The sequence below is a fragment of the Aulonocara sp. 'chitande type north' Nkhata Bay genome, linkage group LG2, assembly GCF_057382095.1.
Source record: "Aulonocara sp. 'chitande type north' Nkhata Bay isolate Kocher_YH1m ecotype deep benthic linkage group LG2, A_spYH_male_GT1.1, whole genome shotgun sequence".
NCBI lineage: Eukaryota > Metazoa > Chordata > Actinopteri > Cichliformes > Cichlidae > Aulonocara > Aulonocara sp. 'chitande type north' Nkhata Bay.
This window is the reverse complement of record NC_141345.1, coordinates 22,383,501-22,397,728: the sequence shown is the minus strand read 5'-3', so window position 1 is coordinate 22,397,728 and position 14,228 is coordinate 22,383,501. Positions and strand designations below refer to the sequence as shown.

The following is a 14,228-nucleotide window of genomic DNA, read 5'->3' as shown; positions in this document are numbered from 1 at the left end:
ACTCATCTCCAAATTTAACATGAAGTCACATTAGCTGATGAACACCTGGAGCTTCATAAAGTCCAACTACTTGTACACAAGTTCAGCTGCTCGTTAATGCAATTATCAAATTAGCCAATCAGTTGGCAGCAACGAAATACATTTATGCATGCAGACATGGACCTGATTAACTTCAAACTGAGCATCCGAATGGAGAAGAAAGGCCATTTAAGTGAGATGTGGGGCTGGTCTGAGTATTTAAGAAACTACTGACCTACTGGGATTTTCCCAGCAACCATCTTAAGGGTTTACGGAGTCTGAAAAAAAAGAAAATACAGAGAGAGAGAGGCAGTTTTCTCTGCAAAAATTCTTTGTTGATATCAGAGGTCAAAGGAGAATAACCAGACTGCTTCAAGCTGATAGGATGGCAACAGGAACTCATTATAGCCAAATTATGCAGAAGAGCATCTCTGAATGCACAGCACGTTGTACTTTAAAGCAGATGGGCTAGAAGACCACACCATGCGCCCACTCCTGTCAACTAAAAATAAGCAGCTGAGGCTACTATTCACACAGGCTCACCAAAATTAGACAGTAGAAGATTTGAAAAACATTGCCTGGTCTGATTTGGGGTCAGAATTTGGAATAAACAACATGAAAGCGTGGATCCAACCTGCCCTGACAGTTAGTTCAGTGTACTCGAGTGGCCTCCACAGTCAGCAGATCTCAATCCAACAGACCACCTTTGGGATGTGTTGGAGCAGAAGATTCACTTCATGGATGTGCAGCTGACAAATCTGCATCGACTGTGTGATGCTTTCAAAAATCTCCGAGGAATGTTTCCAGCACCTTCTTGAATTCAGGGAACACTCGGGACCAACCAGCACTAACACATCGTAACTGATGAAGAGGCCAGTGCGTGTATATTTTAAATGTAAAACACAATAACACACATGTTAACACTTTTTTTCTAACTGCTACAGAAACTGGAGATTGAACCGCTGACCTTCCAATTAGTGAACAATGTGCACTCCCTCCCAAACCGCAGCCGCCCACACAGGCATACAAAATTAAATACAGACATATAGAGAATGGTTAACAGTGATGTACACTTTAGTAGGTTTGCTGGAAAATGTGTTGGATCGTGCCAAATCATTGGTATAAATCATTTTCGCAGATGATTGTATGTCGAAACCCTATTCGGAATGACTCCCTGGCCTGAAACAGCAAAATGAGTGGTGATTGGCCCATTTACAAGCACCTTACAAATGTGAACACGGACAGAGAGCCAGAAAAATATTTCAAGCCTGGTTCCCCTCTTTCCCATGCATTCCAGCTGGTGGTGCAGAGATAAGCAGCAGCTTCGGGAGATTAGCCTCGACCAACAAATATCACAGTAATTTCATGCTGGATTCTGTTATCTAATGATTACACATGATATAAACACATAACATTAGATTTATAAATGACTTCAGGCACTTAAGTGTTGTGTTTACATGCTCTCATAGAGACAGGCTAATTCCGAGCCTCCTTTATGTCTGAAGCAGCTGAAGTGACAGCGACTCGATGACTTTAGAAACCTTGTGATTCGGCTCACCGACTTCTCGGTATCTGACACTCTGATCACCAGGGCTTGTCAAAAATAATTAAATTCTGTCTTCAAGACTTGCAGAAGATTTAACCTCCTCACTGACAGTCATTTGACATGGCTTTGTAACAGAGAAGCAGCTCACTCAACATGTCCTTGTAAAGAAACCTAACATTTCTCTTGGAAAATAGAATTTCTCTCTTGTTTTGTGAAAACCCATTCTTAGATTAGTTTAAAAGATTTGTAAAAGAGAAGAAATAATAGGCACAAAAAAAATTTAAAAAGCAAAAAAAGTTCCATCCATGTTTGACATCAGCCATATAAAGGGATATGGTTACACCGGCCGGATGACTTCCCAAAGCAGGCCCCTCTGATTTTCTACAAGATGGAAGTCCCAGATGTATATATGTGAGCTCTGTGCCAGAAGTCAAACACTTGCAAGGACAACTGTGTCTGTTTACTCCACAAGTGCCATTGGGCCTCGCTTTGATGTGCCAGCCTCCTAACTGGTTGACAGGGAGGAAAGAAGTGCAACTGGTTTCCTGTCAAATAAAATCTGTAAACAGCATTTTATTATAAAATCTGTAAACAGCATTTTATTAATTCAAAAGACTCAGAATGCCTAACGGGCCATAAAACGTCTGCATCCCAGTGTTTTGCAGCAATTTCCAGCTTTGAATACAAAGAAAAAGGATCTTAATAATGCTGGAAAAGTTTAATTTATTTGGGACACTTGCAGATGCACAGCAAAGCTTATTAGGCTTGGTTTACATTAGAACAGCAAAATCATATGCATGCTTGAATGCACAGCATGCTAGAGCCAGCCAGGTCCAATTGTTTCCTGCCTTCGCATTTCCAGCCTGATTTTCACCCATATCATTCAGCTCAATGTAATCTTATTTGCATTATGCCAAATCACAACAGATGTCATTTCAGGGGGCACTTGACATAATAAGGTCAAGCTCTCTCACAATATTTCAGAGAGAAGCCTACTGCACGGCTTCCTTTGATTATAGCAACAACGGGGGGAAAAATTCCCTTTTATTAAGAGGAAACCTGTGCGCACAGCAGAAATCCATAAATCAAAAAAATGTGTGTTTCAAATCTCTTGTTCCCATTTGTGTTTCCCCTACTGATGGCTGGGAGCTCAACAGAAGCAGTACATCAGTGTGATTTCTCTTTCTCGTGCAGAAAACAAGAAGAATTTCCAGATAATCAAAGTTCCAGGGGCAACATTACATCCAAATGTACTACGTTTGCAAGATGAACTGCAGAACTGCTGAAGTTAGTGGACCTACGGTGATTCATACACACTGGATTTTTAACCCATTTAAAAGCCTCTTGATATGCGCACTCACATTTTATTTGCTGACCTCTCTGCATGGCTCACATTGGGAGTTTTTGTCACATTTACGCAATACTGAATGTGGGCTTCCTATAGTCTGTGAAGGACACCTGCTGACTAGATAAATCACACACAGAGAGAAAGCTTCAGTGCCATAGGGCACTTTAAGCCAGTTAAAAATGTAAAGCTTCTCTGAGAATCAGGCGGATGCAAGGCAAGCGGGATTCGTGGGCATTAAAGGCGAGTAGGCGTGAAGATGAGCCCTTCTCTCTTTCGCTCTCTCTCCTCAGGAGCGACACAGGGCGCTCGTGTGAAAAGCAGAGCGGTGTTTTTCACTGCGAGCAAATTTCCTGTTTTCTTTATCATATTCACGCGTCTCCCGCTTCCCGTTTTCATGGACACTAAAGATGATTTTGCCGTCAGCGTTTTCCTCTCCCCTCTGTAGTTTTGTTTCTGATCAGTCACATGACAGGAACAGGAAAAGAGGAACCATTTGCAAACAAATAACTTGTCAGACTCTTAGTTTTAGCACACAGGAGTGACTCAAGGGAATTTAAAAATAAAGTCTTTCACAGATATAATGATTATGGTAAGGCGTGTGCGGAGTCGCTGTGTGGTTATATAAAATATCCATGAGCAAAGTTCCAATGGAAATTCAGTTTAGATTTAATTACAGTAATAAAAAAAGGAAAGCGAAACACACATGAAAAGAATGTACAAAATGTTTCAACTTTTTTTGGTGGCGAGGGTTAAAATTAAGAGCAGCTTGAGGATGCAGCTACACTGTTACTGTGTTACTGGCTGAGGTCCAAGGCTAGAGGGCTCTGAAATAGCACCATATATCTGCCGAAGGACGGGAGGCCAAGCAGGCCACGGAGCAGACCTGCACTTTGGATGTGAAGTCAGTCAGCCACGGGCTCTGACACGCTTCCCTCTCTCCCTCTCTCTCCCAGCTTCCTCTGTCATCTGGACACAAGGCCGGGCCAAATCCAGGCGACTGGCTGACTGGCAGCCTGGCTTTGATTTCATTGTTACTACATAGGTGGATGACATCCACCACATCCCTGTCCTCTCCACTGCTGGGGGAGAAAAAGCCTTTCCAACATCCTGCCAGAGGAGGGCTGCAAACATAAGGATGCCACGGCAAGCCATCTGGGCCAGCTTCCTATGTTTAAAACCTCTGACCCTGACTAAACCTTCCTGTACCTGCCACACAGGCACACCGGACAGCTCAACTCTTCCTTTGCAGCAGTGACTCTTTTTTTTTTTTTTTTTTTTTGGCTTGTCATCATTATTATAACTGAGATATTGCTTCCTCCACTGAGAAGGGAAGCAAGTACATTCTGGTAAATGCTCTGCCCCTGTTTCTGGCAATGATGATTTTGTGTGGAAGAATCTAAAATGTTCCTTTTACAACTAGCTGTACAAAAAGAAAGAATGCCAACATTAGTGCCAAAGATTAGCACAATCCAGCCCTGCTGTGATGGCTTGCATGCTCATAAAAATCACGCTGTGCCTCTTTAGAAGCCAAATGTTAAGGAGCTTCATTGCTGTGCTCGTTACCTGATTCGTGCAGACTCGGGCCATAAACAAGTCTCTGCTGCTGCTGTCGTGTCAGATCTCCCGGCAAACTAAATCACCGCGGCAGCTTAAGATGCCAGAGAAAAGAAGGGCAAAGTAGGGAGTACTGGGTCAGCAATTATGGTGCTGAGTGCCTAAAGGGAGGGAAGCTGGCAATTTCCTCAGGCTTTGCCAATAGACCCTTTCCCATGAACCTCAAGTGACCTCCAATGCACAGCAAGTACTCTGAGTGACCAATAATATGCTACACGGACAAGTCACAACCCTAAACCCGCACAGCTGTCCGAGCCTGAGCAGCAGTTTGAAAGTAATAGCGATGGCGACTCTAGCTAGAATTACGAGGGCTCCAAATTATGTTTGTCTCTAAGCAACAGAGGCACTTTGGAGTGCTGTAATATAACTGCGATACAGGCACTGCGTCCGAGGAGCCGGTCTCTGCCTTTAGAGGTATCAGGCCACGGATGCCACAAAGGAAGAATTTTCCTCCTGCGCCTCACAACATAACTTACAATAAATGTCGTCACTGCCTCGTATGGCTGTTGGATCCCATGCAATTACTTTTGCATTAGCGTGTCATGACAATCTGTGAAGTCAACACATTTGTAGCTGTGAACTGAAACCCCCTGATTATTCTGGACTCTCTCATTTGATCATCAACCTGTCGCCCCGTAGAATGACACCCAGCTGACACGACAGATTGTGCACGACTCCTCACAATTGTTTTTCTTTTTAATGTCGATTAACAACGGCAGTGACACAGCACTCACTCGTGCAGTTGTATAAGCTCTTCACCCTCCATGGGTGGCTCTGTACACTCAGAGACTCACAGTTCAAGTATTCAGCCATCAAAGCGTCGCTAAAATGCTGTCCTTGTGATGGACTGCAACATGAAACTCAGGCCTGGGTGAACATGACAGACAGGAGGAAAATCAATAGGTGAAACCTCCTCTGCACAGTAATTATTCAAAGTGTGGTGAGATTTTTTTTTTTAAAGAGTGCAAAGAAAATAGAGCCCACTGAAACATTTCATTTGCACAGCAGGGACACTGAAATGACCATGGAGATATGGTTCTGAAAAATCCCTTCATGGCCATTTGTATAACTTCTCTTTTTCATACGACAACTCTATTGATTTTGAAAAGGTGCTACAATAAGGGCCGAATAACCAAGAATAACCATTATTTTCTTGTGGTGGGTCAATGGAACCATTCATACAAGACAAAGGCTGATTTTTCTCTTTTTTGATTGTTAACACACAATTATCTGTCAGTTTATACATCACCAACTGAGTGCAACATGATGAAAGTACTGATTAATTTTCTTTTTGAACTGTTTTGACATCACCTGTGGCTTTGTAGCAATTATTTAGCTACGAAGTGGGTCACAACCTCCCTCTTATCAAGGCAATCTGTTAACCCATCAGCTAGCTGACTCTGGGAGCAACAGCCAATATTTTTGGGCTTCCAATGTATCAGGATGTCTGGACAGTGGACACCGGATGGCTGATTCATATTCCTGTTCCATCTGTCGGTCTCTGCATGCACATGTGACGATTACAGCTACATGTAGAAATGACAAGTACTTTAAAACCAGAGAAAGCTTCTGGTACCAAAAATCTCGTCCCTTGCCTACAGACTGCAGACTGAATGCTGTAGACTGCTCCTTAGATTGTCCGTGTGGGCCTATTTGTGTATGTATTTGGGTTTGTTGTTTGTTTAAATACATTTTAATATGTTAATGACCTTTTTTTATGCCTGCAAACAACTGAACTAAAACTCTATTGGCAATTTGGAAGTTGGAATGGCAAAGTCTTTTCCCATCTCGTAAATGGATTGACATTTAAGTGTTTTTATAGTATTATTAACATCTCCATGCCACATTTATACATTCACAGACATTCATGTAGTGCTTTATACAACATATGAAGCATGCTTATCTCTCAAACATACACACTGATAAACGCTTTTGGGCATTTTGGGGTTCAATATTTTGCCCAAACACACTCACAGCCAAGACTGTAGGCAGCAGGGGTGCTGCGGATGCTAGGGCGCCCCCTGTTGCAAAAGGCAGACATCACCAGAGCCACTGAATGGAAGAGTCCGTACCACAAAGATGAAAAAGGTCCAATGGGCCTTTCTCTTTCTTACAGCAATGGCGGATCATGGAGTCTCACGATAGTTCCAAAAGTTAGCAACACACGCTAGTCGCACCATAGAGATATAGCAGCACAGACGTTTTTTAAAACGTAAGAAACAAGTTAAAAAACTAGTCTGCTTGTTATCAGAACACATTCCAACTGTCCACTAAACCTTTGTGAACTTTGACCCCCTGCTAACATGACTCTGACTTACTCAGAGGCTTTGCCCATAACCAGCTAAATATGCTCAGACTCTGAACAGGAGTGTGCCTCAAGAGTAAAATTAATTTCTGAGTGTAAATTTGGAGGTTTATAACCTGCACCCAGATGAAGGCAACTTTTGGCTTATTATGAGCTGCTGATGAGCAGTTTAATATTATAATTAAGCAATAATTGCAATATATATAATATAATATAATTTTATACCTTAGACTCTAGTACCCCGTCGCCTGCCTGCCTGCCTAATTCAGCACCCCCACCTTCAAGGCCCTTCCCACGGCTGATTTAGACTTGTGCAGTGAATCTTTGGACAGCCTACGACATAACCTACGTAAATGGCCAATGCTGTTGCCAGCACTCATCCTTGTGCGTGTGTGATATGTTAGTTTCCTTGTGATTGTGTTCCGGTGTTTTATATGCCAGCCACAATAGAAACAAATAAAATACTGGGATGTTTTATTCCTCCCGGGCCCCCGCTCTTTGTTGTGGTTAGTTTTGGTTTTTGATGGGTTTTAAAACGTGAGTCCTTATGTTAAGGCAGCGATTATGATTCCCTTAGTTCCCTCAGTTACTCTTCCATTGAGCTGGACATCAGGTTGTGGCATAAGTAGTGCTGTAGGGTTTCAGAGGGGTCTACGATTATGACCCACCTGTGGTGTAAATTTAAAATAGAGGTATAAATCCCCCATTAATCCCCTGTCACATTGGAGGACAGGCGATCAAACTACTTCATGAGCCACGTGGGAGTGGGCTATTCATTTTCCCAACTGGGCTTCATGAGAAACTGGTATTGTTGTGGAGGGCTACACCAATAAACTTGTAAAAAGATAACATTAACACTGAGCTAAACTGAGTTCAGCTTATTGGCCCAGGTTTTCATGTGGGCCCTTAAGAAAATCATTTTTGCCACCCCCGATAGTCGCCCCCATGTGTGCAAATGTCCAATTAATAATGAAGATGTGCACCACATACAGAGTAAAAGGGAAAAATTCAAAAGTGGCTAATAACATTCAAAATGGGTGGTGAGGCTGGTCATTGTATTATCTCACAGCAGCATTACTATACTATATTTTTACATGAAAAGCATGTGGGGATCGCTGAAGTGACTAAAGCTCATCTTCACAGAGACGGAGCTTTTATCAAATCTCATGGCATCCCGATCGGTTGTGATCGGTTGTTAGTGAGATGTTGCCTCCAAAACCACTAACGTCACTCTTAAGGTGGTATTAGAAATGTCGGGGTATCACCAGAGCTCTTGGGATTTTGTGCTATGACAGCTGATCCAAGAGAAGATAACGAATGAAATTCAAAAATATCAACAAAGAGACAAAATAGTTGAATAGAAAAGTGGCGCCTCTCCAAAAGTTAATGGTTCTCTTTAGTTATTTAGATGTTTACATTGGGACCAGAATGGTGGCCACTGGATACTGCAAAGCAATGCAACTAGCATGACTAGAAACTGGGCATTGAAAACATGCAGGGGTCAGATATTTGAAAACAAAAATACCACAGATGGTTTCCATCAACTGTCTAACACCAACTTGGACACATATTTGGCCTCTGATTCAGATTCCTGGTGTTGAAAGAGCTTATCTCTCAGTTCTAGCTGTATTTGGGGTATTTGCGCTTTAGCATAATGAGAAAGTGAGTGACCAGAGCCCCAAATGCCCAGGGGGCCTCACTGCTCCATGCCAGCGATGAGTGAGCCACTGGACTCCTTATTTATTTGGACTTTACTGCAGCAGCAGCATTCCTCTCAGAGGAGGCTCTGTAGCTGACAGAACAAGATATTCAAGAACGGACACCATGGACCGCAGAGTCCTGAGGTTGAATCCTGAGATCAGCACTGAGAACCAGGAGGGGGTATTGTTAGCTAAAACAACTCAACCTCTATAAGGGTACAACTAGAATAATACCCAAAGTTGAGAGTCAGATTTCTGGGATGATCTGATCAAGCAGAGGTATGCGTACAGAAAACACTCTGCTAAAAGCAATATCAACACTGTGCACCCAAGACAGAGAGCAAGCCAAAGATCATTTGGCTCAGGAGCTCAGGTTTTCTTTTTTTGTTTTCTCTCTTTTTTCTCATATGTGGCTCATTTTGACTGGAAAGGGTTTAAAAAGCCACTTACGGCGCAACAAAATGAAGGAAATTATGAGGGGAGAATGAAGGAATCAGTGACTCGCTATTCATTCCAACGCTGTCAAACAGCAGCAGAAGTTTCCCCCGTGATGTCTTTCTTAAATAAGACAGAATTTCTTTGATGAATGTCTTTGCACTGCTGTAATTCAAACTAGAGGCAGAGCGTGAAAGCAAGATGGGACAAAATGACTCGGGCAGGAGCTTTTTTAAATGCAGCTGCTGCGTAGATTATCTGCTCTCCCCATCTTATGACAATGACTTCTGGGCTGGCGGGTCTACAATGGACTCACCTTTAATCTCTCCCTCTGATCATAATAAGGACAAGTCTGTGATCTAGTTACAGTTACATCAAACTCAGAAATGGCTTTTTAATGTCACGCATTTGAGAAAGAAAGAAATCTGGGAAGTGTGGGGTTAGGAGGGTTAAGAAAATCCCTCAGGCCAAAGACGTGCATAATCTTTAAACACAAGACTTTGTTTTGTTGAATTTATTTGATGAGAGATTTTATAAGTGAGGCAGACACAGACAAAGATCTCTGATGTTTCTGTCTTGGATGCTGTTTCACGAGTGGGAAAAAAAGACAAGAAACACTTTGCTTTAACTCCACATCTCCAACACCTCAAGACCATATTTAGCCCTCAGCAAGTCTGGATCCTATATAAAGCAGCTGAGCATAACATGACGCTTGACTTGATTCCAGTCTGAAGTGATTTCAAAAAGCAGCAATTCTGAGCTTCAAACTGCCATCTTTCTCCCACCTCTCCGCTTTAGAGTGTCAATCAATCCCGTAAGTTCCCACTGTGAGACTTGAAAAATGCCTCCAGGTTAGTTCTTCGACATTCTGTTTCATTTTTATGCCTTCTGTACCAGTTGAGAAGCAGAGGGCCTCTGTATGGATGAACACCCTGCAGAGTAGGCTCGTAAGATGAGAAAAACATTATACAGAGCTTTAAAAATTCAAAGGTCACATTTTTTTTGATGGGAATGAAAACTCGGGTTTGGTTCTTGTTCTCAGTGGATTCATGTGACCCAACCGGCACAGCTCATCCACATCCACATGCAGTCATTTACGGAAAGCTGCGAGCATTCTCGGCTGTAGATGTTTCATACATCTAATTTAAACCGTGCATAGAGGACCAGCGTGCTTTAGATTATTTAGACACAGCCTGGCTGAACTTGTTTGACTTTAAGACACACAAGTGACAATGGAAGACATGTGCAGGCAGAGCTTTTTGCTTGCCACAAAAAAAAAACCAAAAACCAGAAGATTGCAGAGAAAAGCTCTGGACCCTCACCGACATATGGGAGCCCAGTGAGCTCTACACACACAACTGATGCAAAGTCACTAAAAGTCAGCTCAGCTGAATCCTCTGGTGTTTTTGTATCTCCTGAGATTAAGGCACCATCGATTAACAGCTACATCTTCATCAAACAGAACAACAACATGCCTCCCCCTAGTGCCTATCTGCATGTAGACTTGTTGAGTCTTACACCCTACCAAAAGATGTGCACTCTTAGTGTTTGTCAAAAGGACTGATTAAAAGTGGGTTAAAGTTTTTACGCATAAACTTTGCAGCTAATAACACGCTGATAACACGGGAAGTAGCCCCTACGCACAAATGCGCACAATTAACATCCACCTGGCTTCGTTCAAACCTCGAGTAAAACTTAAAGCAACTTAAATTAAAAGCTCAATCCACCTCACAGCAGAGGAAAGCCGGTGTAAACCTAGAGTGCAACACCTCACTTTGTTTTTCGTTTAAATAAAGTTGCGCTCAAAACTTCCACCGTGACTCATTGCGTTATGAGATGTCTCCTCACCTGAGGCGTATGCTAGTCCAATCCAAGTCCGACAGAACAGCATAAAGTCTGTCTTCATCTCCAGATCTCCGGTCCAGAAGTGCACAAGCTTGAGCTGAGTTTCTCTCTCTTTAAATTTTTTTTTAGAAGAATAAAAGAAAAAGGACAGGTTGGTTTTAACAGGCTCTTAGTGGAGAAGCTGGTTTCAATGAAGGTCCTTGGGTGGGGTTAAGGGGGGGAAACTCAGGTGAACGCTGTCTGTCTGTGGGCTGCTTTGCGCAGAGAGGACATAGCCGAAGTGCTGAGGAAAAGGAAAAGCACACACACACCACACACACAATTTCCCCCCTCGTTTAGTTTAAAAGGATGCATAAGGCACTGAATGGGATTTTCAACGATTTCCCTTTCCTTTGCTCGTGACGGGAGCGCATCCACATCCACCCACCCAGTTCATAAAACAAGCTGGAGAGGGGTGTGAGCGTGTGAGGTGGTGTGTACGGGCTAGGGAGGTGGGGTGTGGAGGGTCAGCCAAACATCCATGACAAAGTTCCTTCCTGCAAAGTCTTGCGTTTCATCCCGCTGTATTAAAGACTTTTAGAACTGCGGATAATAACTGTGGAGGATAATAAAAACGTGCAATAAGAGCACTGCAATATTGGAGCTGTGGGTTTTCCCATTTGTTGCGTTGCTGCAGAACCGTTTGGCATTGATTTTCTGTCATGGATTTTTCCCAAAGCATTTAAAGTCGTCCTGACACCTAAATAGCTTAGCAGGTAATCCTAATACCATCAGAAATTCTTACAAAGCCACCACGGGAGCACTGCAGTCACCACAGGAAGGAAACAAATGCCACTGCGAGATAAAGCAACAGAGGCAGCCTGCAGACAAATATAAGAATGTAAGAAGGAATGGTATTTTTGATGTATCAAAAATAGGCTCAAATTTCAAAAATGTTTTTAAATCCTTCTGACACCAAACTGTCAATGCAGTTTTATGTGTTTAGGTCAAATGCTGGTTGTTAATTTGATGTAAAGGAAAGATCTCTTCTGGCATGCTTCTGGACACAAATTCTTCCTCACGTTAAACAAACATAAGCTGAGGGAGTGCCTCTCTATTAAGTCTCCGTAATAACTCATCCAACGGGTCAGATGTAAGTAATGATGCCTCCAAGACTAAACTGCACAGAGTTTCTTCCAGACTTGACCAAATCCTGTTAACCCCCACCACCCACTCATCCATCCTCCTCGGGGAGTCCTCAGAGTGTGAATAAAAGTCATGTACTAGGAGCACAACATGCCCGTAGCGAGCCGCTATCAGTCCCGTTTTATCGTACAGGGAGGGATTTGGAAAATTGAAAACCTGTGTACCATAAGTCAGAGAGGGCAGAAGGGGGTGTGCGCTTGTGTAATCATGCGCACGCACAGAGATGGGCCTTCAGGTGCAGGTGTGTGCTTTATCTGTGAACTGTCAGGGTCACCTTTGCGGTGGTCAGACAAACATCGTATGGAAAGTGCAGAATAATCAGCGCAAGTCCAGTGAGATATATATAATAATGTGCTGCTTCGCCACTTGGAAATCCATTACAGCATTAAAGTGTCTCCGGACTCCTCCCTTGCTGTGCCTTTAGAACAGTCCACACATTAAGCAGCAGCTGTTGATGAGACATATGAGAAATAATATTTTTCCTTGATATGAACATGGTGTGATTCCTCAGCTATGAAGAGCCTGACCTCAGGGAGAGAGCTGAATAACAGGGAGTCAAAGGATTATTGTTTGTTATTGTGGGCATGCGTTTCCACTCCGGAGCCCTTACGGCAATCCACCTCTCTGACCTTAAAACACAATGTTGTGATTGAATGGTTGTAATTAAAATGTTCCCTCGGTTTCAGGCCGGCAGAGCCTTCGGCTTCACAGAAAAATAAACACACTAAATTGTGATGATAGCCTAACAAAGCGCTGTCCAGGGAGTTACTAAATCTCATTACGAATATAAAACAGATAATGTCATAAACAAATGAAAAACACTTGAACAGCCAACTCAATAAGAAATCCGCACACATAAGCCATTCAGGCAACAGCGATAGCAAACAATAGGCTTTACGCAGGATGGCACAATCGCCTCTGCTGTGTCAGATGAAAAGGTTTCAGTTTATAATTCGTCCGACCCCTGAGAGACAACCGAGGGCTCAAGGACTCGTCCTTGAAGTGCCAGCACTCCATCCGGCCCATCCTCAGGTCAGGAAACAGATTACAGCTCTACAACTACTATCATAGGAAGGATGTGGAGCAAGCGTGCAACCCTCTCGCTCTTTCGCCGAAGTTCATGCCCATGGGCCTCCACGCTACACTGCACTTTTGCCAAGCTACTTTGAAGAAGCTGTTACAGTTCAGCAGAGTTCCTTTGGGTTTCTTTTGATTGTGGTAGCCACCATTCTTAGCATTTGTAGATCATGCCGAGTTACGGTGCCCTCCTGACTGTAGGAGCAGCGCGGTTTGCATGTAAGTTATTTGCTATGTAATCAGGATAGCAGTGGGACAAGACAACTCTCACAGCTCAAGGCAGATCCAAACTTAAGTTTGAATCTCAATCTCAGATTTGTTTATTTGCAGCTTTTATCCTTCTTTGCTGAAACTTCTTGTAGACAACTTGATACAAATCACACAGGCTCATGCATAGACCTCCCCAAATCATTCAATTTAGTTTCATCTTATCAATACTTGTGATTTGGCGCTTATATTAAGCAACGATCAGACAAGCCCTTATGACAAAGAACTTGGCGACAGTGAGAAGGAAAAACTGCCTTTCAACAGGAAGAACGGTCCAGCAGAACCAGGCTCAGGGAGGGGCAGCAATCTGCCACGGCCTATCTACACTTTCTCTTGACTTAGCCACTCCATAATCATTCCCGTTCTTTATGAGGAGACATGGAAGGTATGCAGCTAATGTTGGGTATATTTATTTAAGATGGCACTGTGGTGCAATGGCTGTGTGGAGTTTGCATGTTCTCCCACCTGTGTCTATTATGTGTCTTCCTCCCACAGTCCAAAATTGGCCGTAGGTGTGGTGGTCTGAGTCTCTGTGTCACCTCTGTAGCCTTCTCCAGCGTATACTTTGCTTCTTGCCCTGTGACACCCAACCTAAATCCGGTAAATAAAGGAAAACAGCTGATAGATGTGCTCTAATAGAAATTTGACTTTAGTGTTTAGTATTTATACCACTTTCTACTTCTCCACTCTTTACTTGACTACATGTATCACAACCATATATCACATACAACCAGCAGATTAATCATTGAAAACTATAAGAAAATAGTTTTTAATACAGCAGTATAATCCTGGTTGAGGGAGATTATTTATATTTAGGGGTCTGCTCTCATTAACTAACAATACTTAAGTGAGATTTTAAATTCAGACTTTTATTTGTAACAGATTGAT

The 14,228-nt window shown here is 42.8% G+C and overlaps 1 protein-coding gene across 1 annotated transcript in view; it reads right to left on the bottom strand.

The window, feature by feature from the left end:
- Positions 1 to 11,150, bottom strand: part of flt4 (fms related receptor tyrosine kinase 4) — a 47,003-nt gene extending 35,853 nt beyond the window's left edge. Inside the window, exon 1 of the mRNA XM_086310508.1 lies at positions 10,815 to 11,150. Coding sequence (XP_086166634.1) covers positions 10,815 to 10,872 — 58 coding nt within the window. The 5' untranslated portion in view covers positions 10,873 to 11,150. The remainder of the gene's footprint in view (positions 1 to 10,814) is intronic.
- Positions 11,151 to 14,228: the final 3,078 nt, after the last annotated feature.